Consider the following 27,540-nt stretch of genomic DNA (forward strand, 5'->3'; position numbering starts at 1 on the left):
CACAGTCACAAATTCTGTATTACAACCGCGCAGGCGCGCGGTCCGCGCTTTGTATGACACCGATCATGGGATATGACCTCAGATCTCTGATGACTCATGGACACACAAGAGAACATTCACATTCACACACACTCGCAAATAATGTTACGACACTGATCCGCACACACGCACACGCTAGTCTACGTTACAAAATGATGACGATCAACAATACGCTGGGCCGTTCGCTCCGCTTGCCTCGCCGGCCGAGCCACCGCGGCCGGCCGCTCAATCGACTCCATAATAACTATTTGTACATAAATAATATATCACATGCATTACGAGGGTCACCTGTGGGCGCCCTCGGCACCGACTCAGTGTCGGTCATTGACTGGGGGCGGGCGGGCCAGCCGCAGCCCCGCCAGCGCCGCAGCGCCGCGCGCATAGAAACACGGCCCAACGGAAAAGACGCCGCCGTCGGGCGAATAGACTGACTGACAGTGACAGACAAGACGGCGAACGAGAGAGGAGATATGTCGTCTGATACGTCGGTAATAAATACGATACAGTGTGAGAGGGGTGAGGGAGAGCGCCGCGAGGGGAGGGTAGAGGAGAACTCGGCTGCCGGCCGCGCCCGGGGCGCTGTGAGAGGGCGGGTGGGTGGGTGATGGGTGTGGGTGGTCGCGCCGCGGCGCTCACACCTCGGTGGGCTGGGAGCGGGCGCGCGCCACCACCACGGCTCCGTCGGCCAGTTTGGCGAGCCGCCGGTCGGCCAGCAGGTGGCGCGGCACCACCGTCTGCAGACTCTCGCGGCTGGCCGGGCCGTCGCGCAGCGAACCGGCCGGCCCGGCGCCCACAGCGCCCTGGAACGTGGTGAGCACGCGCGGCCGCCGGTCCATCAGCGGCGTGCCGCCCACACCCTCGTCGTCCGACTCGGCGGCCACGGCGACCAGCAGTGAGCTGCCGGCCGGGTCGGCGCCGGCCGGCTCGTCGTGGCCGCCCTGGCCGCTGTCCTTGCCGCTGCTGTGCTCCGAGCCGTCGTCTCCGGTGTACAGCTGGTCGCTAGAGGCGCGCCGCGGCAGCAGCGTGCTCCGCGCAGTCGGGTGGTACACGGTCACCGTGTGCGGCGGAGGAGGCGACAGCGGCCGGTCGGCGGCCGTCGAGCGGTTGCGCTGCTGGCGCAGTGACCGCTTACGCGCCTGGTAGATGATGATGACCCAGACCAGCGAGGTGACCACCACGCCTGACACGACGGCGATTATGATGATGGCGTAGGTTGAGTCGTCGTCCAGACCGAGTGACGAACCTGTTGGAAGACACAGAGTAGTGTCAGAGGACTGGGTTCGGTCTGCTAACCACCTGGGACGCACATTTTCTAGCCGACAGCCTTCTTCGAGAGTAAATGGTTGACTTTACTGAAGTCTTCAAGCATTCGTGTGAAGCCATTGCACGCGAAGCCCTTTCAAAAACGCGAGGAAATGTCTTTCTGAAGGTGAGACATTTAGGCTAAACAATACAAAACTCAAAGTATTTCAATAGGCTGCGTTCGCCGAGATATTCCCTTTAAGCCTACTAAGTTACACTTATGGCAGAATACTACCATGAATAGACAGAGCAAGCCCATAACCCCAGCCATGTCGGTTGTACTCACTGGGCAGCACGGTGAGTTTGGCCAGCCCGCTCTGCTCCCCGAGCACGTTGTTCATCTGGCACTGGTAGCGGCCGGCGTCCTCGGGCACCGTCTGCACGATGATGAGCAGCTGCTGACCGGCCGTGAAGAAATGTCGCTCGGTGAGCTGCAGCGGTGCGCCGTCCTTTGTCCAGGTGAGTCGCGGCGCCGGCGAGCCGGCCGCCATGCATGTCAGCACGGCAGTGTCCCCGGCCGGTACCTCACGGTCCTCCATCGGCTGGACAAACGACGGCGCCTCGAGCACGCTGAGCGTGGCGTTGGCGCGGATCTCACCCGCCTCGTTCCGCGCTGTGCAGGTGTAGGTGCCCTGATCGTCCGCCTGCACCTTGACGATGTAGAAGCCGTCCTCCGTCTCCAGCATGTGCAGGCGGCGCTGGCTGGCCGCCGGGAAGTCGGAGCCGCCGTCCTTCTCCCAGGAGATGGACGGCGTCGGCTGGCCGAACGCCTTGCAGTCGAGCCGGGCCGTGTTGCCGGCGCGCAGCTGCAGGTCGGCCGGCCGCTGCTGGAACACCGGGAACACGTGCACGTCCACGCGCGCCTTGCTCGAGTACGAGACGCCGTAGCCGTTGGAGACGACGCACTGGTACTCGCCGGCGTCGGCGTCGGTCAGGTTCACCAGCGACAGCTCGGAGCGCATCACCAGGCCCGGCCGACCGTCCGTGTGTGCCCAGGCCAGCGACACGGCGCGGCCGGCCTCCACCAGCTGGCTGTCCTTCCGCCAGTCGAACTGCATCGTGTCGTTAGCGGACGACTCGGCCTCGCAGCTCAGCGTCAGGTTGTCACCCTTCAGAGTCTTCCCAGTACGCGGCTGGAGCCGGATGGCCGGTTTGGGCGACTCGTGGCAGGCCAGGCTGTCGGGCGCCACCTCGAGTAGCGGCTGACCCTGCAGTCGCTGCGGATGGTGGCACCGCGCCGTCACTGTCTGCGCGTGACCGGCCTCGCGCACCCAGGTCGGCAGCCAGCGGAGCGTGCAGTCACACAGCAGACTCTGCGAGTCGATCACCAGTACACGGAGAGCAGTTAGACGGCTGAACGAGGCCTCGCGCACCGTGGTCAGAGGGTTTCCGGCCAGATCGATCTCCTCCAGCGCGTCCGCGCCGGTGAACGAGTCGGCCGACACGGACATGATCCGGTTGTGTCGCAGACCGACGCGCGTCAGCTGGTGCAGCCCGGAGAACGCGCCGCTGCCCTCCTCGATTGTCGACGAGATCAGGTTGTTGTTCAGCTCGCTGTCGAACAGAAAAAGGTGTGTCAGAGGGGCGGGAGAGAAAACGAGCGCGATGGGGTTCGGGAACTGGTGGACGGTCATGAGCCTAGCAAAAGTCTAGTATCTATGACGGCTCATGGTGCGGAGCGTCCAAGACATGCTATGTCGATGATTGTGCAAACGGTTGCGTGATCTAGACTAATTTCGCTCCAGACGTTCCAAACAAATAATGAAGCTCATTTAGTCAAATCCCTTGTCGCATCCTCCATAACTTTTACCACAGAGGTCACTACCCCCCCCCCCCCCTAAAAGCCAGCGATCCTCCCCATCGTGACTCACAGGTCTCTCAGTTTGGGCGAGCCGCGCAGGGCGTTCTCGTCGATCAGCGCGATCCGGTTGTGGTCGAGCACCAGCTGCTGAAGGCGCGGCAGCTTGGCAAACGTGTGCGTGTCCACGGCGCTCAGCTGGTTGTAGCTGAGGTCCAGGAACGCCAGGTGCTCGCAGTAGCGCCAGCAGTCCAGATCCGTCCGCTGCAGCTCGTTGTGACTGAGACTGAAGCGCTCCAGCGGCTTCAGGCCGAACAGCCACCCCTTGGTGATGTTGCGGATCTGGTTGTGGTCGAGGTATCTGCGGGCGGAGACGCCCGGTGTTAAGATGTGTCTGTGGGGTATTATAAGCTGGTGATGTCAGTTGCAGCACACTACTGAGATAATACAATCCGGGACACATCACACACAAACCATCCGAGCGCTGCTACAAAACAACAACTGATGACGAGTCTGCACGGCCCCTCTAAAAAAGTCCCGGTAAATAAGCCGAGAGAGCCGACATCATGGCAGACGGGTCCAGTCTTCCCACACGTTTATCCCTCGCCATTATCCACTGCCTGGCCGCATTGCCATTATCCACTGCCAGGCCGCATTGCCATTATCCACTGCCAGGCCGCAGTAATGCAGACGGACAGAGGGGTGATTCCCATCAGACCCCGATACATGGGCGTACCCCGCATTCCTGCGCGCCCTGATCTTGAAGAACGCCTGGTTCGCCAAGTTCAACAGCTATACATCGGTCTTAGGATCGAAAAATGTCCCGTAACATTACCGTGACATGACACGCGCAGCCAAATGCAAGGTAAGGTGTTCAATCACCAATATGTAAAATAGACTAGTTCATCGGTCCCAGCACACTGCACCGCCTGCATTGCTCATTTTCAACACAACCCGGTTCGAGGGGCGCTGGAAGTACGGACAGAATACCTCATCACTCTGTCGCCTCGGCGACTTCATATACAATTACAATGTGGCTGTCGGAACGACTTAATTCGCGGAACTCATCCCAATGGATCGTACGGTCGCACCGGGGCCCGCCTGGCCGGGCCGGGCAGGGCGGCGCGGAGTCGCCAGGTATTCCCGGAGCACCTGCTCGCCAACCAACACCTGACACGCGGCCGCTCCGAGCCGCGTATCACGGCTGTGTCGGACACGGCGACACCAAACGAAACGTGGTGCACACCGCGCCGCGCCCGCCCGTTAGCAGATCGACACGGTCCCGGAGCACCGCCTCCAGAGACCTGTCAACGAGCGGACCGCCCGCCGAGTCGACCGCCCTCAGAAACATGGGACTTGATATATCCAACGAGATAGGACGTTATGGAAGAGAATATTTTTTCCTAATTAAGAACAGGTTGGACGGACCAGGTTAGGTCCGGACGGACAGCTCATGTGGTTCTCGATACCATCTCGGACCTGTTGGAGGCGACGTAAAACCAAAAAAAAACCTCCGCCACGCCGTCCGTCATCGGCCGTCATGTGAAAGTCACCAGATGTTGTGGCAGGTTATCAGGACGATTTTTTCTCTCTCGCCGTATCAGTACAGAGTCCGCGGCTGCGCCAGACAGCCGGGGGCCGCGGCGGCGGGTGGGGGTCGGAGGGGAGGTACAGAGCGCCAGGTGTGCCGAGTAGCCCCTCACCAACACCGACAGTGACATTGAGACTAACACCGACACTGACACCGACAGACCAGGTGTGTGCTGCGGTCAGGGAGTGCCGCCGACACCGCCCCCGCCGACCAGTGCACAAACACCGAGCGGGCGCGAGCGGCACACCCGCCCACACGCTCCCCGTGTCGACCGTGATTCGTCACAATAGCGCGCCGGAAACAGCCCAGACAGGCCGCCCCACAGGCATTCCGCACGTAACTGTCGGTACCGGCGGCACTGTGTGCAAGGAGCAAACCCCACATCGAAGGCGTTTTTTTTTTTTTTTTTGCTTCTCAGAGAAAAGTAATACTGACAGAAAACCAGTAAAGAATAAGGATCGAATTTTACACACATGTACGACGTGCACATATCGATGCCGTCAGAAAAACAAGACCTCGGTCACCAAAACGTCTTCACTTTGAAGACTCATATCAAGGCGCCAAGGAGCCAGTATCAGCGAGTGATTCACTCTAGAGGCACTTGTGCGACGAGACAAAAAAAGGGCGTTGACTCATGACATGTAGTCCATGAGAAGGGTCTCAGCAGGTAACAGCTTCAAACAGCTCTGGCTGACAGCTGACCAATGCCATTTCCAGATAACGTGTAATCCGGGCACACCTGTGACCGAGCGCGGCCCTTTCTCTGTGAACGTGTAATCCCCAACACTGGCAGATCAGTGCAGCTAAGACGGGATCAACACGCCCGGAACGCCGGTAGGAGCACGATGCAGGCTCCGCGGGCTGGCTGGGTCTCCGCCGACGGCCGCCGCGGAGGCTCTGACGGCGTCATATCGTAACCAGCCCCGGCAGGAGGGAGTGCCGGCGTGTCACCAAGACACCGAACACTGACGGGGTGACACCGGCCCCTGTACGGGGCGCACGCGCCGCGCCCGCGCTCCGCGCAGCTTAAAGGCTGGGCCGCGCGCTCCGGCTGTAAATCAAAGGCGCGTCCCGGCAGGCGGTCCATAATTCAGCGAGAGGCCATGCTAAACAGGCGGTAAATCACGGCTGTGTCACGGGCCGCCGTGCGGCCGCGCGGCGCGCCGGCTACCGCGCTCACGGCGTGTCACCGGCCGGACTTCTGCAGTAGCCGGCGCGCCGCGCCCGTCCCGTCCCGGCCGGCGGCGGCGTCACTTACAGCTGCGTCATGTTGTGCAGGTGGTAGAAGGCGCCGTCCATCAGGCGCCGGATGCCGTTGCGCTTCAGCTTCAGCACCTGCAGGCTGTGCAGACCGGAGAACACGAGACTGTCGATCTCCGACAGTCGGTTCCGGTTCAGATCCCTGTCGGACACACAATGGACAGGCTGAGGTCAGCACTGATGGCATAGGACAGCACACGACACCGAACACGGGCAGCGGCATGTCTGGTTTATCGCTCACTTCCGGCGATCCGGTTAACCGGGGAATGTAATAACTGGCAGCTCAGTGCAGACAACTCTATCGGTTATCACAGCGCCAGCTGTGAGCTCTGGGGTCAGGTGTTCACTGCCTGTACCGGTGTTACAGACCCTCCCGCACCATCTCCTCCACCCGCAGTGCAGGCGAGAGCCGCGGAAAGTCCGGGCTGTAGGCCACCTATTTATGGAAGGGCCCGGAGGTCCGATTCAGACACCACCTGCACTGTGTGCGAGGCCGAGCCCAGCCAAATAAACACTAACGGCACACTACCCTTATCTGATAAACCCCGATGAATGAACTATAAAACTGAATATGGCGTGGTATCAGCGTAAACGCCCATACGAAAATGCACGTGGATTACAGAGTGAACTCAGGCGGGTTACTGAGCTGACATTTATATCGACAGATCAAAGGCAGTAAATAACGCCGTCACCAGACACATTTCCAATTCCCGGCATTCAGGCATGACCACCATCAACATTTATCAGACGACCTCAGTCCGATATAGGCCCTGCAGATGGTGCCTGCCTTCCCTGAGAAAGTAGCAGCAGCTCCGTGTGGATTTAAACCAGCGTATAAACTACTATCCTTGCCCTGACGGCTGGCATAAGGACCAATAACTAATCTTTACAGCATCGGACCCGGTGCACCGCTCGCTCCGCCCTTGTATCAGCCGCGATGGGAGCCGGTCCGGGCCGGTCCGGAGCGAGCCGGCAGCTCGCTACTCACAGCTCCCGCAGCTGTCCCAGGCCGCGAAACATGTCCTTCTTCAGTCGGCTGATGCGGTTCTTGGAGAGTTTGAGCACCTCCAGGTGTCGCAGGTTGCGCAGCCGCCGCAGCTCTCTGGGCGAGCTGATCCTGTTGTTGTGCAGTTTCCTGGAACGAACAGGGTGCAGCGGTGTCAGGCGGTCGTCAAGGTGTCGTTCCACTTGACCACGGAAGCACCTGAATGTGGACAAAGAGCAAAAGTGGCCAACAAAAACAGCCTGAGAGTCTGACAAGGACACAGCCACACCTGCAGCAGATCGCCTATCACGCCATCGAGATTGTCGCCGGGCGCGATATCGCGTCAGCGGCCCTCGTCAGCCGGCTGGGTAAGCCCTGCTGGCTGTATGCGGAAGAGAGCCGTGGTGGGCGGCGTTTTGAATACGGCCGGCCTGTCAGCTGAGCCGCCGGTGCGGGCGCCGCATGCCGAAAGGGCGCGATAAGATGCAATCCGGCCGTAATCGGTCTCACATTCCGGCGCGGCGGCCGGTGCATGGAGCCGGCCGCCCCGCCCGGCCGGCCGGCGCGGCCCCACACCTGCTCAGTCAGCCCAGGTGTTCGGCTCACGGGCACCGGGGCCGGCCCGGCGCCGCCTGTCCGACAGCCAACAAACCCGAGGCCAGTCGGGCGCTCCAGCACGCCACCGGGCCGCTCCGGCTGACTCAGGACGGCGGCCCACCGCCACGGCCGCAGCTGAGGGATTGTTCGCCGAGAACACAATAAAACTGCGGCCGTTGTTCGCGGCTGGACGGCGCCGGTCGGTATTACGTCAGCGGCACGGCCAGTGCGGAAAACCGGACGGCGCGCTGAGCGACCGCCGTCGAAAAGTGTCGTCCGTCAACACAGGATTAGGAGCATCGCGCAACCGGGGGTAAGGGGGGGGGGGGGCGTCGGCATCGCGCGCGCTGACCGGTCGACAAGACGGCGGCCACCTTATCTGGCGCGGCGCGGCGATCAGTGGCGCGACACGGCGCCATTATTGCCGTCGACAAGCAGCGGCCGGCGTCGGTGATTTACTGCACCACTCGGCCGCTAAAGCCTGCGGCCCGCACCTGCCGCCGAGCGCGGCGGAGTGGCGACACAGCGTGTCTCCCAGCGCCGCCCGACTCTACACCACGTGCGTCTAACTAAAGTGACCGCCAGCCATGTCAACAGGAACACTATATCGGCTCCGGACTATATCGGCTACGGCTCCGGACGTAGCGACGCGCTAATATTGACCCCGTAGAGTGCCGGAGCAACAAGATTACTTTGCTGGTGTAACAGGCCGAGGGTTGATAAACACCTGGTCACAAAGCTCCACTTCACTTTATCAAAACCTAGCGATTGGATAAGAGTAGTTCATTGAAACTAAGATCACACCAAACTTCGATCAAGCGCTTTGTAAATTTGATGCATACTCCGACCGGAAGGGTTTCCGATACTTCAGAAGCCCACTCAGTCTTTTCCTCATGGCGTCTGACACGTGATAAAAACCAGAAGTCGAAATATAGATAGACCTTCGTATCGTGTTGACCTGCAACTTCCGATCCCAGAATCGCTCCATCGGTTCTATTTTCAAAGGCTAATCGTAACTTTCCGCACCGCCCCCGCGCGCTACTGACAGACTGCACCGGTAGCCGCTCTCGAGTTCTCACGTCAGCAGAGTTCTCGCGTCAGCATTGATCTGATCCGCATCAATACGGTGACATCACATCTCAACATCACGGCACACATCAACAACAACGTAAGCGTCAGTCCAAGCGAAGACGGGGAGAGCCAACATTCTCGTTAGCCAAACATCCTAGAAGCGGGACGAATGTGGTGAGCTAATTCGAACGTCACCGAGAGCAGTGAGAAGAACGAGGAGGATATGCTGCTACATCACCGGCTGCTTGGTTAAGTACAGATGTGAGCAATGTCACGGGTCGGGTCAGGTCACGGTCAGGTCGGCGCCACTCACAGTCGGCGCAGCTGGCTGCCGTCTGGGAAGGCTCGCCGAGGCAGGCCGGTGATGCGGTTGTCGGACAGGTCCAGGTTGTGCACATGTCCGTAGCCGAGCAGCGCCGGCGCCTCCAACTGCTCGATGCCCGTGTCGGAGCTGAGGGAGACAGAACAGACGGACGGACGGACGGTCAGACGAGCCCTCCGCGCGCTACAGACGGCTGGAGTGACGGCTGACATGGCAGCCGCCGCCGCCGCCCGGCGTCCGCGTGACAGCGGCAGGTGCAACGGCCCGGTTACACGCGCACGCACACGGCGCCCGGCATAGACGGCCGCTCAGCAACACCGATAGCAACGAACAACGAGCAATCTGCAGTCAAACGGACAAACAGAGCGGCGCGGCAGACCGGCGCCCGTCCGGCAAACAGCGGCGGACGCCGGCGCCGCGCCGCGCCGCTCCACTCGACACGTCCGCCGGCGTCTCAGCGGCGCCCCGCACCACGCGGTCCTCGGTACTCACAGATCCACCACGCGGACGGTCGGCGGCAGCTCGAGCGGCGGCACGGCGCCGAGCCCGCTACAGCCGGACAGGTCACTGTAACAGACACCGGACAGCGCGGTCAGACGGGGAGATGTGGCGAACGTTCGCACCGACGAGCGGGACACAGTACGAAGCAGCACACTTCGCTGCTACATTGGCGCTTTTCAGTTGTGTTCCACGCCAGCGTCGAGAGAATGAACAAAATGTGTTAATATATTCAGCAAAGAACCTCATCACGTTTTCATAAGCCCACCCGCACGTCTGTGCGACGATAAAGCCAGCTCAAGGGCGCCGCTAAACACGCACACAAACAGAACAGTGCCGTCATCAGCGGCAGGTACTGGTGGCTGAGAGGAAACTCACATCTCATCCAGCAGTAGATTATCGGCGAACGTGTCAGCAGCCAAATACTTCAGACGTGCGTTCCTGTTCACATTGCTGTAAACGAGACAAAGGTGCGTAAGTCAGCGACCAAATCATAAGCAGCCAACTTCCTTCAGCGCAAGGTCAGGACGCGGCTCCAGTGGGAGCCCGAAACGGACGGGAACAGAATTTGGGTCTCCAGATATGAAATTGATTATTTTTACATCAAAATTCAGTTCAAATTCATATGAGAACATAATATTTCAAAAATGTTCTTAACATACAGGAACAAATAGTGATTTGATAGTTATAGACAGACAATAGTAATTTCTATCGGAGCTTGAGCAGACACTAGGCAAACATTTTTGAAACTGGCGCCATGATTATCGCAGTCATTTCAAATGTGTCTGCAGCATCAATTTGCAGCGGCGCCACATGGGTGTGCGGCGCCAGTTTGGCGTCGCTTTCATGGTATCCCTATCGGTGTGTTTGTCCACTGGAGACAGACCGGGTCGGGGTTGGCGCCACGTCTCCCGAGCCGGCAGGTGTGTCGGCTGCGGACAAACAGCCGCGCCGGCCCCGTGTGTGCACTGTCAACTGGCGGTGTGTGAACACGCTGTGTGTCTGCCAGGTGAGCTGACGGTCAGTGTACGGCCAGCCCGTCCGCCGGAGCTCACGGCGCTTCCGGGAGAGGCCGCGGCGGGGCGCGCCGTCCGGCCGGACGGGTGCTCCGCGGGGCGGACAGCCGCCGTCTGCGGCCGGACACTCCACCCAGTCACGACAGTCAGTCAGTCAGTCATTTGACATCATATCAGTCATATCAGTCAAGCAGTCACAAGTCAGTCAGCTGTCAGTCCATATCCGTCATGTCAGCCATTAGTCAAACCGTTCAGCACAGCCGGTCTCCGCCGTCGTCTACCACTCGTCAGCACAGCACGGCTTACGTCAGACCACAACCACAGCTGTCCGGTCAGCATGCAGGTGTCACCAGCTCGGGTTACCCCCGACCTCCGTCATCAGTCGCCAGCCGTACCGACCACGCACCGCACCGCGGTACCAGCCGTCAACACGGGCACGGCTGGTACGGTCAGGTGCCAGCGGACTCGGGTTACCCCGCTACACACACGGCCAGACTGGCAAACAACGCCACCGGCCGCCCGACCGCGCCGGCCGCTCCGGTTTCAGAGGTGTGGAGTTGCCGTTTTATGCGACTGTTTTCTAGGAAGCGCCCCCGGCGGTAGGTGTTCGTACACGGCAGAGAACACGATGCCCGCTACTCACATGACTTTCAGGTGGGGCATCGAGGCCAGCGCGGCGCGTGGCAGGCTCTCCAACAGGTTATCGTGCAGGTCTCTGAAACAGATGGACAAACAGGGGTTAATTATGCTACAACTCCCTGGCTGGACATACGCCACACACTACACTGGATAAAATCAACGATAAGAGCGAGACAGGAGAAAGAGAGCGAAGGAGAGAGTGAGAGGCCGGCCTCCCCGAGCCTGGCTGACTGCGCAGCGCGGCGGCCCCTGGGCCACTAATGGTCGCCGAATATAAGGCCGTGCACGTGAGCCGATACCATCTGGTCGGTCGGCCCATATGCGGCTACGTGCGCCCGGCCGCCGGATGACAAGTGGACCGGGCGGGGGCGGCGGCGGGCGCCCAGCGGTCGGCGCCGTCCGCCCGGAATACATCGGCCGGACGGCGCGCGCCCAGCCGGCCAGACGGGCCGACCCCAGGCCCAGAGCCGTGCCCCGTGGCGTGCCGTGCAGACCGGCCGGCCGCGGCGCAGTATTTTCGCTGCACGCCATGTACGGGCTATCGGGCACCGGTCGTCCGTTGCGAAATGGGATAATCATCGTCCATCAAACGGGCTACCTGGCGGCCGCCATGACTCACCAGGCCGCTGCCTCTCGCTGCCCGGCCGGCCGGCCACGCCGTCTCAATTACATATCTGGAGCGCACAACTCATCCGCCTTATAAAAAGCTATGACATAATGAACTGCATTTATCAGCGGTGATCGATAATGCAGGTGAATTCAGCGCACCAGATAGCATCCTAAATACGGCTGCACCCCTCCATTCAATGCGCTGCAAAGCCGGTGCAGCGCCGAGGAAAACGTCGCCCGATTGGCTGGCCCAGTGTGTCACCTGCGGCGCTCGACCTGGCCGATCATCGGCTCCGTCCACACCTGGGCCCGTCGACATGGAAAGCACTCAGGGTCATCACGGTGATGTACGAGTGACCGTATGGCACGTCACAGGCTGAGACAGCCAACATGAAAACGACGCTGATTTTGATCTCCCCTTGATCACTCATAACGGAATTCAAAACCCGTCGGCTTTCCAGCTAGCAGTTTTCCTTTCTGCCTAGCGTGACGCGAGTGACGCGGTGCCACAATTATGTCCTCTGATGTGTCAGCTAATGAGCTGACGACACTAAGCATGTCCAGTGCATGTGCCGCAGACGGCATTGGTAGAAATCACAGCGCGGACTTTCCGACCGAGGTCAAGGGGTAATACGGTCTGTGCGCTGTCAGAGTCAACGAAGGCCGTAAGTATAGCCGTGGCCGGCTAGGCTGCGTCAGCCGGTGACACACTGTCCGACACATGCGAGGGCTGAGCCGAGCTCAGTCGCCGGCCGCGGGCGCAGGACGGAGCGGTCGGCTGCTGATGGGACCGGTCGGCGGTTCATTCGGGCGCCGCGCTGCAGCCGGCGCCCGCCGACAAAAATGGTGTCCGCCTGTCACGAACCGGCCCCGGTCAGCCGGCCGGCCGGGCGCCGTCCGATCAGCGGCTCCGGGCGCCTCTGGCCGGCCGGCGGCGGCGCGGTCACGGGCCCGACGCCAGGCCAGACTGCAGCGGAAGGTCAGCGCGGCCCGGCCGCCGGCTGACCTCGCTCTCTGCCAGCCGGCCTCGGGCGGGGCGGGCGGCCTCTCCGGTACTGCATGCACCACCGATACAAACACGTCACAAAGTGGCACCGGTGCAGCTCAGCCATCCCGTCAACACGTACCGAGAGACATGACCAATCGCCCGGCATATCGTGACACGATAGTTGAGCCCGATACAGCGCGATGAATCAGCCCATCTCATCGCGGGGTTGTGCCGAGCAGTCTGGGCAGCGGGCCGTGACTCTGCCGCCGCGGCGCTGATCGGTCGGCCGGCTGTCTGGCGGTGCCGGCCAGCCGTGGGTGTCTGTTTAATGGCGCCGGCTGCACCGAGCGGGCCAGGGCCGCTGGCTGGCAGCGCCGCGCCGTCTGGCGCCGACTGCCGGGAGCGTTCGGCCGCCCGGCCAGCTGCCAGACGGCCCGGGAGCGGTGACAGATGCGGCCGGTCGGCACACGTGTGGCGCGGCCGACACCGGTGGACACCGCCCCGTCCGCTCTGCGTCACTGACCGCTCCTCCAGCGCCGACCGGTCGTCAGCCGGGCAGTCGGGCTGTCAGCGGCCGTCGGCTGTCACTCAGAGGGGCGGCCACGCACCCCATCTCGCAACTCAGCGCCGGACGGGCGCCAGCACCTTCTCACACCATCTCACAACTCGCGCCCTGTCCGGGCCGACGGGCGGCTACCACCTAACCCGGCCGAAACACCTCAGTGCACGCCCCGCCGTGACTAAAACGAGCCGACTGGACCCGTGACGGCCGTCCCGGGGCGGCCGGCCGTGACAGATGGAGGCGCCGGCGGCGGTCATCGGGCCGCTCCCTGCCCGCGGCGACCCCGTGTGCCGTGACCTCACGGCGGGAGTCGCCGCCGGGCGGGCGTGCTCGTCACATCCGGCCGCCCTGCTCCGCGCCCCGGCCGCCACACACGGGGGCCATTCAACCAGCTCACCGCCGACAGACACCTGATCGGAAAGTCCGCCCACCGCCCAGCGGTGACGGCGGTGATTTTTATCGCGCCCGATTAATGCATGGCCTAAGATCGCATACGCTAGCAGCACCACGTGTCGCCACTGTCGTCAGCGTCCCGCGCCACGCTATTGTTTGGAGCTGGACCCAACGCATACGGCTGCACCGCGAAGTCTCACCGAGACAAGACAAAGGCAGCTTCAATGTCATTCACGAGTAAATAGAGATCCGATTTCAAGTCAACGATGCTGAGCGCAGTTTCAGCGTCTGTGTGGTGAGTAACCGATCCTGTGTTTCCAGTATTTGGCAGGCGTTTCCGGTTGATTCTCCCGTCAATCCCTCCCCTTCTCCGCAGCACATACCGGCTATCCGTTTTGTCGCCGCTCCCCGGCGTCGCACCCCGTTTCACACCTCCGGCCGACCGACCCTCCGCGCCCCCGGTGACCGGGGTCCCGGTGACACAATGGCACCAGGCTCAGACGCGCACCTCGGCCGCCTAGCCACAAAGCGGCCGGCCGGACCGGCGTTTCTCCGGGCCATACAGCGGGCGCATACCGGCGCGGCGCGGCGAATGGATTGCGCCGGGCACGGCGGGGAGGGGTCGTCCCAGGGGTCGGCCGCATTGATAGGGCGCCCGGCGCGCACCTCGGCCGCCCGGTATGTGATGAATGGAGGCGGACGCGGCCGTCAGCGGCGCCGCCGGCTCGGGTGTGAAATGGAGGGACCGCCCGGCGGGGGGCCGACCGCGCGGCCGAACCCCAGCCGCCGACAAAGAAGCGCCGGAGCCTGATCACCCGTGGCCGGGGAACGGCCGGCTGCCCCATGAAACGACCAGACGAGTCAGCGTCGTAACGCAGCTGCTGATACCACCTTCACCGCAACGCGCATTGAAAGTCCGATGTGAGCACTGCAGGTGACCTCAGCTGTTGAGAGCCTGATGTATGAAAGATGCTGAAGCATGAAAGATGCGAGGCTAAAAACCTTTATCTACGCAATACATAAACGCCTTTTCAATCGCACTTAATGAAGCGAATTATTTCGTTGCGCCATTATGGAAGGACGTTGACAAGTTGACAGCAAGTTTAGGTGCACCTGTGCTCTGAATTTGCATGCTTCATTTCCCTGGCCGCATACAAGCTTATCCATAAAGCCAAAACTTGGGAGGATTAGTCTCCCATTAAGGTTTAATCCTTGTTTATTAATAACAACTAGGTGTAAAAGTGAATTAATCTACTTTTACCGATTCATATCTAGGAGTGCCATGCAAACCCAGTCAGATTACGTCCAGGACACGGCTTTCCTGCGTGGGTCGGCACTCGGCACGGTCTGGCACAGCCGCTCCGCCGCGGGGCGGCGATGGAGGGCCTGGCGCGGCGGCAGGGCGGTGGCGATGGCGGAGGCGGTGGCTGGGCGCGACTGGCGGGAGACACCCTCCTAATTGATGGCACCGTCGGCCGGCGGCGGGCGCGGCGCGGTGACCTTTTGAACGCCCTCGGCGGCGGAGCGAATCGGCGTCCCGGCCGACGACAGACCCCCCCCCCCCCGTCGGCCGCCGGAGAGCAGACAGTCGGTCGGTCGGACCGGGAGGGAGGAGGGGAGCGGGCCTGGCGTCGCGCTGTCTCCCTCCGCAGTTGGCCGCCGGCGGACACCCGACACCGCGTCTGACGGCGCGACACTGCAGCCACGGCCGGCCGCCGAGAGCCAGAGGGGCACACTGCAGGGGACACGGGGCACCCGAGGACACGGAGGTCTACATAGGTGGAACACTGCGCAGACGAGAGATTGAAATATAATGGAGCAATTGTGACTGTCCGCACTCTAATAAAAGGCCTTTCAAACAGAAAATCATTAGAAGGAATTTAACATCCTAAAGACGTTTAACCTTCGACTTCTTTGTCCGACAAGAATGGCGAATCCAGAGCTTTTCAAATCAGGTCATCAGGCCTGCGTTACCACAGCGCGGTGCGCGAAGGGCAGTGGAGCCTACGCAGCTGTAGAGAAGCCCGGTGCTGCTCGGGCAGAAAGATAAGAAATCTCGCATTTACCGCGGAGTAAACGAACGATAACGGAGCGGAGCTGCTGCGAAATAGCTCACCGAGTCCACATCATCGAGAGCAAGTACAAACAGCGTCGGCTAGGCCTGCTTTGAAGTTTGCCCATAAATTTATGCGACAGCTGGCAGAGTATGATGTCAAAACTGATAGCTCAAACATACAAGTTAAAAGAATTTATCGTCAAACACTCGTTACTTTTTGCGGCCTTCGTTTCGGACTCAACTCCATAACAAAGGAACAGAAAGCGCCGGGTACTTAAAGACTATAAAACATACAGACACGCATTATGTATATAACTATATTAATTACCTGTAGGTAAAGCAGCCAACAGCATATCACAAGAGAAGTAATAAAACCATAATAAAATCGCTTCCGTAGAATTGGCGTCAATGGGGATTGAAACAAGGTCAGCCATTTAGTAGAACTTCGCAGCGAGCTTCCTCAATGCTGGAGGTCGCAGTGAAACCGCAAATAGTTGGTCGCAGAGCTGACCGGCGCCCGACGGAGCCCAGTTTGCCTGTGACGTTTTCCTGAGCCCACCGTGGCGCTGACCGTGGGCAGTGTCACGGAGCACAGCACGGCCGGGCTGACCGGTCGCTCGCCGGGGGGGGGGGGGGGCACCTGATCCGACCCGGCCAGGTGGCCCACCGAGCGGGCCCCGAGCGGGGGCGGCGCTGGCGGCGCGCCCGTCGGCCGAGCTGGCAGACAGCGCGGCTCGGCCGCCGCCGATCGGTGTCGGTATTGATCGGGCCGCCGACGCGCACCGGCCCGGCCCGACTCTGAACTCAACTCCACCGAGAGCCTCCGCCGCCGCCGGCAGCGCCGCTCAATACGGAGCGTCGGCCGCGTCACACGGCCGCCGCTCCCGGCCCTGAGGCGAGCGACCCGGGCCGCCGAGCCCCGCCGGCCCAGCGGCCGCTCACCGGCTCACATCAGCTCTCCAGATGTCAGGTGCTTGTCGTCTTCAACCTCACACAAACATGAAAAACTAACCAGGGAATTCCGTGTGGCTGAATACCGCCACAGTCTGACCCGAAAAATGGCTGCCTCAGGACCGGACCTACAGCGTCAGCGGCCGCACATTAGCGCAACCGCGGTCACCACCGCAACTCCGCCGGCCAGCCCGGCTACAAAAGGCATCAGCTGCAGACGGCCGTGTGTTTTTTCCGACTGTTGACGGACAGCAGCCGGTGGCTGGATGCGGCCCGTCTCTCCGATGACGACTGGCAGGCCCGGCTGCAGCTGGCAGGGCGGGCTGAGTCTGCCGCGGCCGTGTTCCGCTTGCGTCAGCGGGGCGCGGCGCGGCCACCTGATCCGCGCGGCTCCAGTGTCGGCGCCGCCCGCCGTCCGCCGTCCGGTGACCGTCGACAGGCCGCCGCAGAACTCCCTCAGTTGCTGGAACAGCGTCCCGAGGTCCACCGGTCCTCGGCACCGCCCAATCAGGAGCCAGACCTCATTAGCCGGTCAGGACAACATTCGTAATTGTTCACTAAAAATGCGGGCAGGTGCGCTCTCTTGACGAGCTGAATCCAGGCACTGGCATGCCGTAACCACGACACGAACAATGCTTTGTCAGGACAATAAGAGCATCAGGTAAAGCAGTGTGTAACTGTGACTGCATGTAGGAATGCGCTCGCCGAAACCCAGCGCTTCACCTTCAAAAAAGAAAACTGGGTTCAAAATTAGCTACAGGCCGGTATTACGCCTCAGCGAGCGCTCGAGCTTACACTTCCTAGCTTTTTGGACAGCAGAAAACAGTATCGTGTAGTTTGCCTAAATCAATTTGTGAGGTCTCTGTGTATCCGTGCATAATGCCGGAATCGGTGAAGGGGGAAATCTCAAGCACGAGCTCTATAGATAGCACGGTGGAGGTAAGGAACGATAGTCACTTGAATAAATGAATGGCAACTTCGACCTTGCATTCGACGAAACGAGTGCACGACTAAAAATGTGGATTTGGGCGGTTTGCGTTCTATAGCTTTTGTTCGGCAGCATGAGGCGGATGTCGCAGGAGCCTCGGCTCTGCGTTCGCCGCCGGCGCGGTTCTCTCCAATCCGGCTGTCCCTGAGCCCGATCCCCAGCCCGGTAACACCGGCACGCACCACGACCGACCGGCCTCTCGGCCGGCCACTTCACACCCGGAGCGCAGTCATTGTGATGGAAACGAGCCGGCCACGCCTGGGGCCTCCGAGACGGCCGGCCAAATCTGGCCCGCCCGGCCGCCGCGGAGAGAGAGGGACGAAAGGACGGTGACGCTGCGCTCGCTCATCACAGTCGCGCACGTCATGCTGAACGGTAGACCGCCGGCCACCGGAAACAGGGGACTGTCCCGCGGCGCCAGCTGCTCCGAGATGCACACGGCGAACACGGCGGCGACACGGCCGCCGGCGACATGAAGTCACCAAGCCACTGGAGATCCGCCCAGATAGCTTGCTGAAGCCCGTCGCGCCGGCCGCGGCCCGCTCCGCGCCCCACTCCCGGCCGGCCGGTGACGGCCTGACGTAAAAACATCCCATTTTCCCAGAAGCGCAGCATCGATTTTGCAGCGGCCGGACCACCAGCGGTCCGCATAAGGGACGGCGGAGCCCCTGGCAGCCATCTACGTCTCCCCACAGGGCGCGCCGCGCTGCGAGGGCCTTGGCCACGGACAGCGCTCACACAAATAATCGGATGACATGACCAGAAACGATGCCTCTCGCTCTATGTTATAGCCGAATTTACTTCTCATATTTTTATATGAAATTTATTCTCCGGTATCTGCCCTTGAAGCAACTCTACGACCCGGGTAAGTGCCAGAATCGGCTCAGCTAAGTGACAGTTTCGCTGAGCAGCGGCATCTCATGGGAGCAGTTGGGTGGCCGTTTCACCGCCACCATTAGCCGGAGGTCCGACAAGCTCGGAGGGAAACGCCGTCCCAGGGCGGTAGCGCTGTAAGGGCGGTATTGCTGTTGGGGCGGAAATGCTGTGAGGGCGGTAACGCTATGATGAGGGCCGCGGAGTCCCAAATCGGAGGCGTTGTGAGGGCGGTTTTGCTGATAGGATGGTAATGCCGCTAGGGCGGTAACCCTGTGAGGGCGGCGGGGCGGCTATATCAGTGATACCACCAGCAGGGCGGTGTCCGACCAACCCCGTGCAAAGGCCTTTCATCCCTCAGTCCCACACAGGCGGGAGTCTAACTGAAGGTCCGGCGAGTCAGGAGCACGGCACGCCGGCCTGACTGGAGGCTCGGATACAGCATCGCCGGCCCTGCTAGACGCTTGGATACAGCACCGCGGCCCGCCGGACCCAATCCCCGCCAGAGGCACGGGTTTAACACCTGGCGCGACTCGACAGGCCTTAATGAGTGCGCCCGCACGAACCGTCCCGGCCCCAGTGGGCCTCCCGTCCTCCGCGCGGGGGGCGAGCGGGCAGCGCACCCCATCAGTGCGGGCCGGCCGGCAGGGGTAAACAGGCGGGACGCAGCGCGGTCCACCGAGAGCACACAGCCGGAGCTGCAGGACCCAGCGCCGGTGGCCGGATCGAATCACGGAGCTCCCTGGGAGCAGACGCCGCCGGCCGACAGCGGTGCTGATTACAATTACCGCCCGGAATGCCGTCTCCCCGAGCGGTCCGATACAGAGCGAGGAGGGAACTCGCAGCTCCCCAATCACGCGGACAAAACACAATCACATGAGCAGTATTGCCTTAGATTTGGTCCAGTTGGTCAATAACACGTAGGTAGGTAGTTGTCAGCGCAGAGGCGATACAGATACAAAAGTAGGTAGGTATGCGCCACCGTCGGCAAGATAACATTATGAAAGATGACATGTTACCCAACGATACCACTTGTTTTTTTTTCACAGACTAGTCGCAGTTTTTAAAGTTTACCAGCAAAGCGCTCTTTCGTGAAACATTTTCATCTTCACGACCACCTGACGGATCAGTTATTTTCCCTTTGAGTAGCACCCATGTTTAAGATCGATATACATAGGAAAATATACTTTTGTTTCCTTCCGATACAGTCACAGTCCAGTGTCTGTTGTGGGCACTGGGCACAATGCCGTATCTATCAATGTCCTGTATATCCTCAATCCTCATATCACATCGAACAGGTGCCCAGATACCGGTACTGTCGATGTTTGTGAGAATGAAGGGTTCATTGTCATCCTGGAGGGTCTCGCGAAATGATCCGGGCAACCAACCGATCAGCACATACAAAAGTGCGATACCAAGTACAAGCTCGCAGGAAGGAATGATGCCCACTTAATCGCATAAAACCTGTCGCATTTTACGCTGATGAGGTTACATTATGTCCTTGCGTATCTTTCCTGGGTCCGGGCCTAGGAAATGGGTGTGCTAAGGTCACTTGACCGGTGGGCGCCGCCAATGGTCAGTGTGACGTCACATCCTGCGCAGCGTCTGATGAAACCGGAGTCGGTCGTTGGCGCGGCTCGGGCCGATAGGATTGAGACGAGCCAGGCGGACTGCCTGCCCTGGCACCGGAGACGGCCAGTAGGGCTGGGCGATACGTCCACAGCCTGCGCTCTGCAGAGGGGTCGGCAGCCTATCCCGTCTCGAGGTTGGTGCACGGACTGAGACGGTACACTCACAGACGGCACAGAAGCCAGGAACAGAACGCAACGGGTAGGAGAGCGACTGGACAAGGAATGGTCCTTGAGCGTGAGCGTGCACGAAAAATAATGCAGCAATGGACTTCCCGCTGTTCGGAAGGTGTTGATTGATGAGTTTGAAAACATATAAAGAGAAACGAGAACATGACAGCAGAACACATAAAAATCGCACTGAACGAAACCATATGCGCTGGTAGGAGATGCAAATAATTATGCTACGCAGGAATAAGAGAACGATGCTTCTTAAAAACTAAAAAGTGAAGAAAGATTTCAAAAACTGACAGGCACCTCAGCCACACGACATATCATGCGGAGCCTGGGATAGATACGTGGCAAGAGCCATTATTTCCAGAACCTCATTGGCCGCTCCGCGGTTTTTTAGCATTTTGAGCGGGAAAAACTTCGGTGTGATTGGAATCATGTGTTCTCAGTGTTCTACTACTTGCCCTGCATCTGCATTGAAGTCACCAGACCTGTGAGTGAACTGATCTGGATATTATTCATTGTTTAAAATTTTTGGTACCCGTCACCCGTGCTGCTGTCGTGAAGCCACCAGAAAATTCATCGTAGAGACGCAATCATTGTCAGTTGAAGATTGATGCATTTTTGAAAGACGCATCCAACGGTGTTATTTTTATGCGTCTATCTGCTCTCGCTTGCAAGAAAATCGCCAATATCTGCAGGACTATTTCCTTTCCGACGCGGATGCTTTCAAGGACTTCTCCGCCCTCTGCCAACCGTCCTCGGTTGTCATGGCGACCAACCCCTACCGGGACCGGCCGGCGCCTGAGACGCCGGTAGCCGGCTAAACGAACAATGCCGGCCGACCCTTCCCCCCTGCCCCGGCGGCCCGCTCGGCGCGGCCGCCGCGCGGGCTGGCGCGCTCGGCGTGCGAGGGGACATGGGAGCAGCGGACAGCTGACTGCTTCCGGCACTGGGGCCCCGAACGGGTCTCGCCGTGTAGAGTGCCAAACACCGGCCAGCGACCACCGACGGGACGATCACACCGCTGAATCTGCCAGACGTGCATACGACCGGGCACACCTGATGGTGGTGCGTGACCGACTAAGCAACGACACCACTCGTGAAGTAGCCGAGACTATCCGGCGCAGTCTTCCCGCGTATCTCATCCGCTGTCTTAATCGATCACGCCCCCTCAGCCCTGCGGAAGCGGCATGTGGACCCCGCCCCGCATCGAGGACTCTCCAGTCCAGCCGGCCGACCGACCCGCCCAAATTGCTGATCGGCGCCATAAATATTCAAAGTATCAAACCCAAACTTCAAGAGCTGACCTGCGAACTCGCTCGTCGCAACTACGACGTAATGGTGCTTTCCGAGACCTGGCTACGTCCGTCTACCCCGAAACGCCTCCTGGTCATTCCGGGCTACTCGCTCAGTCGTGTGGACCGCCCAGATGGCAGCGGTTATGGCGGCGTAGCCATCATCACTAAAAACAGTTTGACGTCAATGACACTGAAGATCCCCGGCAGCGGGAGCTCCGAAAGCAAGCTGGAGTCGCAGTGGGCGCTGCTGAAGCTGGACAAGGGCCAACAGATAATCATCTGCTCCCTCTATCGGCCACCCCGACACTCTGAGGCTGCCCTGCTCGCCGACTTCACGGACCTCGAGGCCCAGCTGCAGCGGGTCCTCATCGATTACCCCAGAGTTCCGTTCGTTCTCTGCGGGGACCTCAACTGTGACCTATTGAAGGGGCCGAGTTTCCGCGCGTCTCAACATCTGATCAGCTTCTTATCAAATTATTCTTTAGATCAACTAGTAACAAATCCAACTTTTACCTCCGGCTCTCTATTGGATGTATGTATTGTTAACAAACGCGAACTTGTGTGTGACACCAGCGTTAATTATTGTCACTTCAGTCCCCATAAAATCATCGACGTGATTGTCAATGTGCCGAAAGTGCGTCAAAAGCCCGCCGTTATCTCATCTCGCTCTTTTAAGCGCCTAGATCACCCTACACTGTATCACGACTTACTCGATGTCGACTGGGATTATGTCTTCTCTGCCGAAACTGTCAGTGACAAGTGGCATGCTTTCTTGTCGTTCTTCGTACCTGTTTTTGATGCCCATGCCCCAATCAAGCGTGTGTCTATCCGTAACCCGACCGCTCCTCCCGTCTCCGCCGCCACCCGTAACCTCATGTCTCAACGTCGCGCTGCGCTTCGCCATCTAGGCCGCAACTCGAGCGAATACAGAGACCTAAACCGCTCAGTCCGGGCGGCAGTGCGTCGAGACAGGCGAATAGAGATACGGAGGGAAATTGGGGAGCGGGGCCCCAACAAAGTTTGGCAGTGCATCAGGTCAGTGGTAGCCGCGAAGAAGGACGGCCCAGACGTCCAGCCCGATCTATCTGCCGATGATTTAAATTCATTTTTTGTATCTGTCGGTCCTCGTGTCGCTGACGAGATCCGAACCCAAAACACTCCCACCGATTTGGATGTGCGTCTCACCCGTGTCGGCGCATGCACTTTTCAACTTCGTGAGATAACACTGGGGGAGCTCGAGCGGATTATTTTCAGCATGCGTAACTCGAGTGCCTGCGGCTCCGATAACGTCTGTGTCCGCATGCTGAAATTCGGATTCCCCGCTATTGGTGGTGTCATCCTGCATATTATCAATAACTGCTTAATCCAATCTGACATCCCCGATTCATGGAAACATTCCATAGTTCACCCTCTGTTCAAGTCTGGTAACCCTTCAGACCCCGCAAACTTCCGACCCATTTCCCTAGTTCCTGTAATCATGAAAGTAGTTGAACGCATTGTCCATCAGCAGCTCTACGCCTACCTCTCCCATAATCACCTTCTGGCATCCTCCCAGCACGGCTTCCGCCCCCGGCACTCCACGGAAACCGCGTTGCTGTCTGTCACTGAACACATCCTGGCCGCCACTGATAGGGGGGATTTGTCAATGCTATGCCTTCTCGATCTCAGTAAATGTTTCGACGTGATTGACCACGATCTTCTGATGCAAAAACTGATGTTACACGGCATTGAAATTTCCTGGTTCGCCGCGTATCTACATGGACACACTCAGAGCGTGTCTTTGAAAGATGTATCCGGACGTAGAGTGCTGTCTAGGCCTCTTTCTAATGCCATGGGTGTCTTCCAGGGCTCTGCGTTAGGGCCGCTTCTTTTCACCATTTTCTCTAACAACTTATCGCTATACGCGGGCGACGCAAAAGTGTTTCAGTATGCCGATGACACTCAAGTATTGGTTAGCGGTCCAGCTCGGGACCTCGAAGTTCTCATCTCGCGCATGGAGGACTCGCTCGCGTCTCTCAACGACTGGTTTTGCGCTAACGCCCTCAAAGTGAACGCAAGTAAAACACAGCTTATTGTATTTGGCACTCGTCAAAATCTTCGTAAATTACCAGACTTTAGAGTACCATTCCGCAACGCAGCGTTGCAACCGTGCGCACAAGTCGGGAACCTTGGCGTCACTTTTGACAGCACTATGTCATGGGACGCACACGTCTCTGAACTCTGCCGCCGGTGTACGGGACTGCTGATTGGTCTTTCACATGCGCGCCACTGTCTCCCAGATGGCATCATTCGAACGCTCGTGACGGCACTCGTTGTATCGCGTATCCAGTACTGCCTTTCAGTTTATGGTAATGGGTCCCAAAAAAATTTCGATCGACTCCAAAAAATTCTTAACTTCGCCGCTAGAGTTATTTTCGGCCGCCGTAAATTTGACCATGTCTCCGACCTGCGAACAAAACTCGGGTGGTTGTCCCCGCGCGGTATGTCCGATTTCCACACCCTTGTCATCGCACACAAGATCATACAGCGCCGTGAACCTGAGCAACTAGCAGCCCTGTTCGTCGCTAATAGCGCTATCCGCGAGAGACCATCCAGACAAGATCACTTCTTCCATCTTCCCCGTCCACGGCTGGAAACGGGCAAGCGGCGGTTTGGCTATCGAGCTGCAGCTCTGCTGAACAGCCTGCCACCTCACCTGTCGCAGCTGCCTCCCGCCCGCTTCGCCCGCGCTGTTAAAGCCGCAATCGTGGACGATGAATCAGCACATCGTCGCTGACCAATAGGATAGGGGTGGGTAAAAGCGATGAGGCTGTCCTGAGAGTGTTTTGTCCTTGTTTTGACGTGAGTGAATGTGCAACTGTTTTGAATGATTAGATTAGCAACCGCGGATACGGATTCTGAGCAGTAATCGCCACGCACTTTGTATGTGGATCGCTCTTAAATGTAAATACAAATACAATACAATACAGTAAAAGAAAGACCAACAAACAATTCAAATAGTTACCCCTATCAAACTCTTCCTAAATCTTTCGTCATGCTACTCCCTCACCACCACATCTCCGCCCTGTCGCCCCGGCATTGTACTCACAGCACGTTGGTCCAGTTGGGCAGAGCGGCCGGCAGCTGGCGCAGATCCCGGCTGCTGCAGTCCACCGTCAGGTCGAAGCACACGCACTGGCTCGGACAGTGCTGACCGCTGGTCGCCGCTGACGTTAGCTCGGGGCCTGGAGGGGCCTCCGTCACCGCCGCGGGCCGGCCAGGCGCCTCACTCGACGAGCGCGCGACCTCATACAAGTCCTCTGAGTCCTCATCCGCGTAATCGGCCTCATCCAGAGGGTCCACAGTCTCGCTCGAGCTGTCACTCACAGGGCGGAACGCTCCGTACGCGACGCCCTCGGCTTCACTCGCGGGGCCTGTGTCCTCACTCAGAGGGCCCACGGTCTCCAGCGCTGCCAATGTCCGACCGGGCGCACCAGCGGCGAGCTCCGCGTTCACCGTCACACCGTCACTGATTGCATTGGTCTGCAGTTCCAGCTGCTCTGTGTGCAGCAGCTCAGGCTGCAGGGTGGGCAGCGCAGCAGCGCCAGCCAGCAGGTGCAGCAGCACTGCCGCCAGCCGGGACCTCCTCATGGCGTGTGATACCAGCGCTCAGGGGCTGAACATCTGAAGCAAAGGTGCATAATTTGGCTTTGGTATGATAATGAACAGGCACACAACCCCCTTCTCCATCTCCAGCAAGCACATATTTGTATGCATGCAAAAACACAGAAGACAGCAAATACTTACATTATATTTCCTAACCGCATTGGCTGAAAAGAGTGCTTGAAAGATTTTGGGTGCAGAACTATTTATATGCTAAGAACAAGCTTTTGAACTTGGCATTTGCACCAGTGGGAACAGAAACTGGTCATATTTCCAACAATTATTATCACTGGTATAATTGTACAACAAAGCAAATATAACAAAAAGAAATGTAAATGTAAGCCAAAGTTCAAACATTAGATCTGGCCAGATATGGGAAAACAAGAATAACTCCCTAAAGTTTGTGGTATTGGTAAAGCTGACATCACACAAAGATTTTCCAACCAAGCAGAGGCACTATATCTGGAGATGCTTCTTTATAACCAAACCAAAACCAATGTTATCTAGCCTGACCTAACCTAATCTTCAACTTACAATGTACAATGTACAACCTAAACCCTCAACCTACAAACCTACAGTGCCTGTCCTTGGTTGGAAGACCTTTGAGTGAAGTCTGCTCCACTAACTAATGCCATGTTTGTATCATCTTACAAAGATTCAACTGTGCCTGCAAATATTATCCCCTCATTATTTATAATCCTAAAGGTAGTTTTCTCATTCTTTACCTTCACAGCCAAATGTAAATTGAACATGCCAAGCTATTAGAATGTCATGAATAGCAGCTATTTTTATTAATTGATGCTTTCTTTTCTCATGTTTCAGTCAAGGCATTTGCTAAAATTTGTAACATGACATAGCAGAATAATTCATTCTCCCTCTTCCTTTATTGTGTCTGGCTTTATTGAGCATTTAGATTTTAGTCACAGGTTTGAGGTGAGTCAGTGAGGTCAGACATAACATATCACATGACATTAGGACTGCTTACATAAAGCAATGCCTTAGTTTGGCAGAGGAAACACATGGAAAACACATGGAAACAAATGAAGCATTAGTCATTGAGGTATCAATTAATTTCATGTGTTTTGTAGATGTTGATCAGTCAGAACTGATGGATGGCTATGGCAGCCTTAAATGAGTCAAGAAAAATGGTAACAACAGTTTCCAGAGGGATCCAGATCGCAATTTCACAACATGATGAAAGATGCCTCAATTGACAACTTTTATATACATATCAATATGTAACAAACAAAATAATACAGTGCTTTTCTGGTCTGTTAAAACACAAAGTTTGTTTATTGTTATAACGCATGCTATTATTGTATTGCTTGTTGTTGACCCACAACGCGCATGCCACCAACCAATGGCATTTCCTAGTTAAAGTGACTATCCCACCTTAAGTTGAGATAGCCAAATTGATGGCCCACTGGCCATGGCCTGCAAATACCGGTTTGGGCACTCACAACATCGAAAAATGCTTTAATTCTGAGATATGGAATATCAAACTTGCAGTTTTCGGATTCTAAGGTGAAGGGGCTAATGCATTGGAATGCCCCCTTAGAATTTGTGATGTCAGCGGTGATCTAACGATTTTAAAACCTTATACTAACATCTTTGTGAAGCAGTGGTGGTATATGCTATTTGCGTGCAACATCTGCCACAAACGCCATACTTCCAAAATTAAGTCGCTAGGAACAGCGGAGATCCCAAAAAGTAAACAGAAGTAAAAGTCTAATATCTTGAAAACCGGTGAATATTTTTCGGTGAAATTTGGTAGATATTCGTTTTTGCTCTTTCTGAACCGAGCAACATCACTTTCATGCCAATTCATTAACATTTTTGAAGGTGGGACGGCCTCTTTAAAACTGATCCATTCCTATCTTACTAATAACTAAACCTTACTAGAACTACAAACTAGAAGTTCCATCCATAGGCAAACAAAAAAACATAATTGAATAAGTCAAAAAAAAAACACAAAGCACAGACAACAGTAGTGCACAAAGCAATGGTATAAGCGACGCAAATCAGCACAACATTTTGACTCGTCTGCGACAGAAGGTAGCGCACCATCTTTGTCCCAAATATCTTACCTTACTTATGTAAAACCAATCACACTGGATATGTCAATCGACATTTCATACACTGCTAGAAATAAATAATTAAATACAACAATCAATACAGTCGCACATTAAAAATCCTGATATCCAGTCTTACACCACCGACGACACGACCACAATGGCACCTCACTTGCGAATGACTGCCA

The 27,540-nt window shown here is 57.8% G+C and overlaps 1 protein-coding gene across 3 annotated transcripts; it reads right to left on the reverse strand.

Moving 5' to 3' along the window:
* LOC122390743 (leucine-rich repeats and immunoglobulin-like domains protein 3) lies at positions 1-27,540 on the reverse strand. 3 transcript variants are annotated; one of them, XM_043383966.1, is made up of 12 exons: positions 27,368-27,526; positions 24,727-25,301; positions 11,123-11,194; positions 9,842-9,916; positions 9,458-9,532; positions 8,957-9,094; positions 6,979-7,125; positions 5,989-6,132; positions 3,213-3,500; positions 2,367-2,895; positions 1,628-2,144; positions 1-1,282 (listed from the first exon to the last, which is right to left on the reverse strand). In XM_043383966.1, exons 2-12 carry the CDS (start codon positions 25,266-25,268, stop codon positions 672-674), a joined length of 3,138 nt encoding a protein of 1,045 aa, XP_043239901.1. In that variant the 5' UTR covers positions 25,269-25,301; positions 27,368-27,526; the 3' UTR covers positions 1-671. The 3 variants fall into 3 exon arrangements, with proteins under 3 accessions (XP_043239901.1, XP_043239900.1, XP_043239899.1); XM_043383965.1 differs by adding an exon at positions 25,425-25,512 and having other exon boundaries at positions 1,628-2,895; XM_043383964.1 differs by having other exon boundaries at positions 1,628-2,895; positions 27,368-27,540.

Source organism: Amphibalanus amphitrite, unplaced genomic scaffold (genome assembly GCF_019059575.1).
Source record: "Amphibalanus amphitrite isolate SeventyFive unplaced genomic scaffold, NRLGWU_Aamphi_draft 000407F_arrow, whole genome shotgun sequence".
Classification (NCBI taxonomy): Eukaryota; Metazoa; Arthropoda; class Thecostraca; order Balanomorpha; family Balanidae; genus Amphibalanus; species Amphibalanus amphitrite.

Excerpts from the sequence above, each read along its gene's own strand:
- LOC122390743 (XM_043383964.1), bottom strand. The coding sequence starts at position 25,268 with ATGAGGAGGTCCCGGCTGGCGGCAGTGCTGCTGCACCTGCTGGCTGGC. Across the intron at positions 9,533-9,841 it reads AATCTACTGCTGGATGAGAT|TGACCTGTCCGGCTGTAGCG; the intron begins GTGAGTTTCCTC and ends TGTCTGTTACAG. Across the intron at positions 2,896-3,212 it reads TCGCCCAAACTGAGAGACCT|CGAGCTGAACAACAACCTGA; the intron begins GTGAGTCACGAT and ends TCTGTTCGACAG.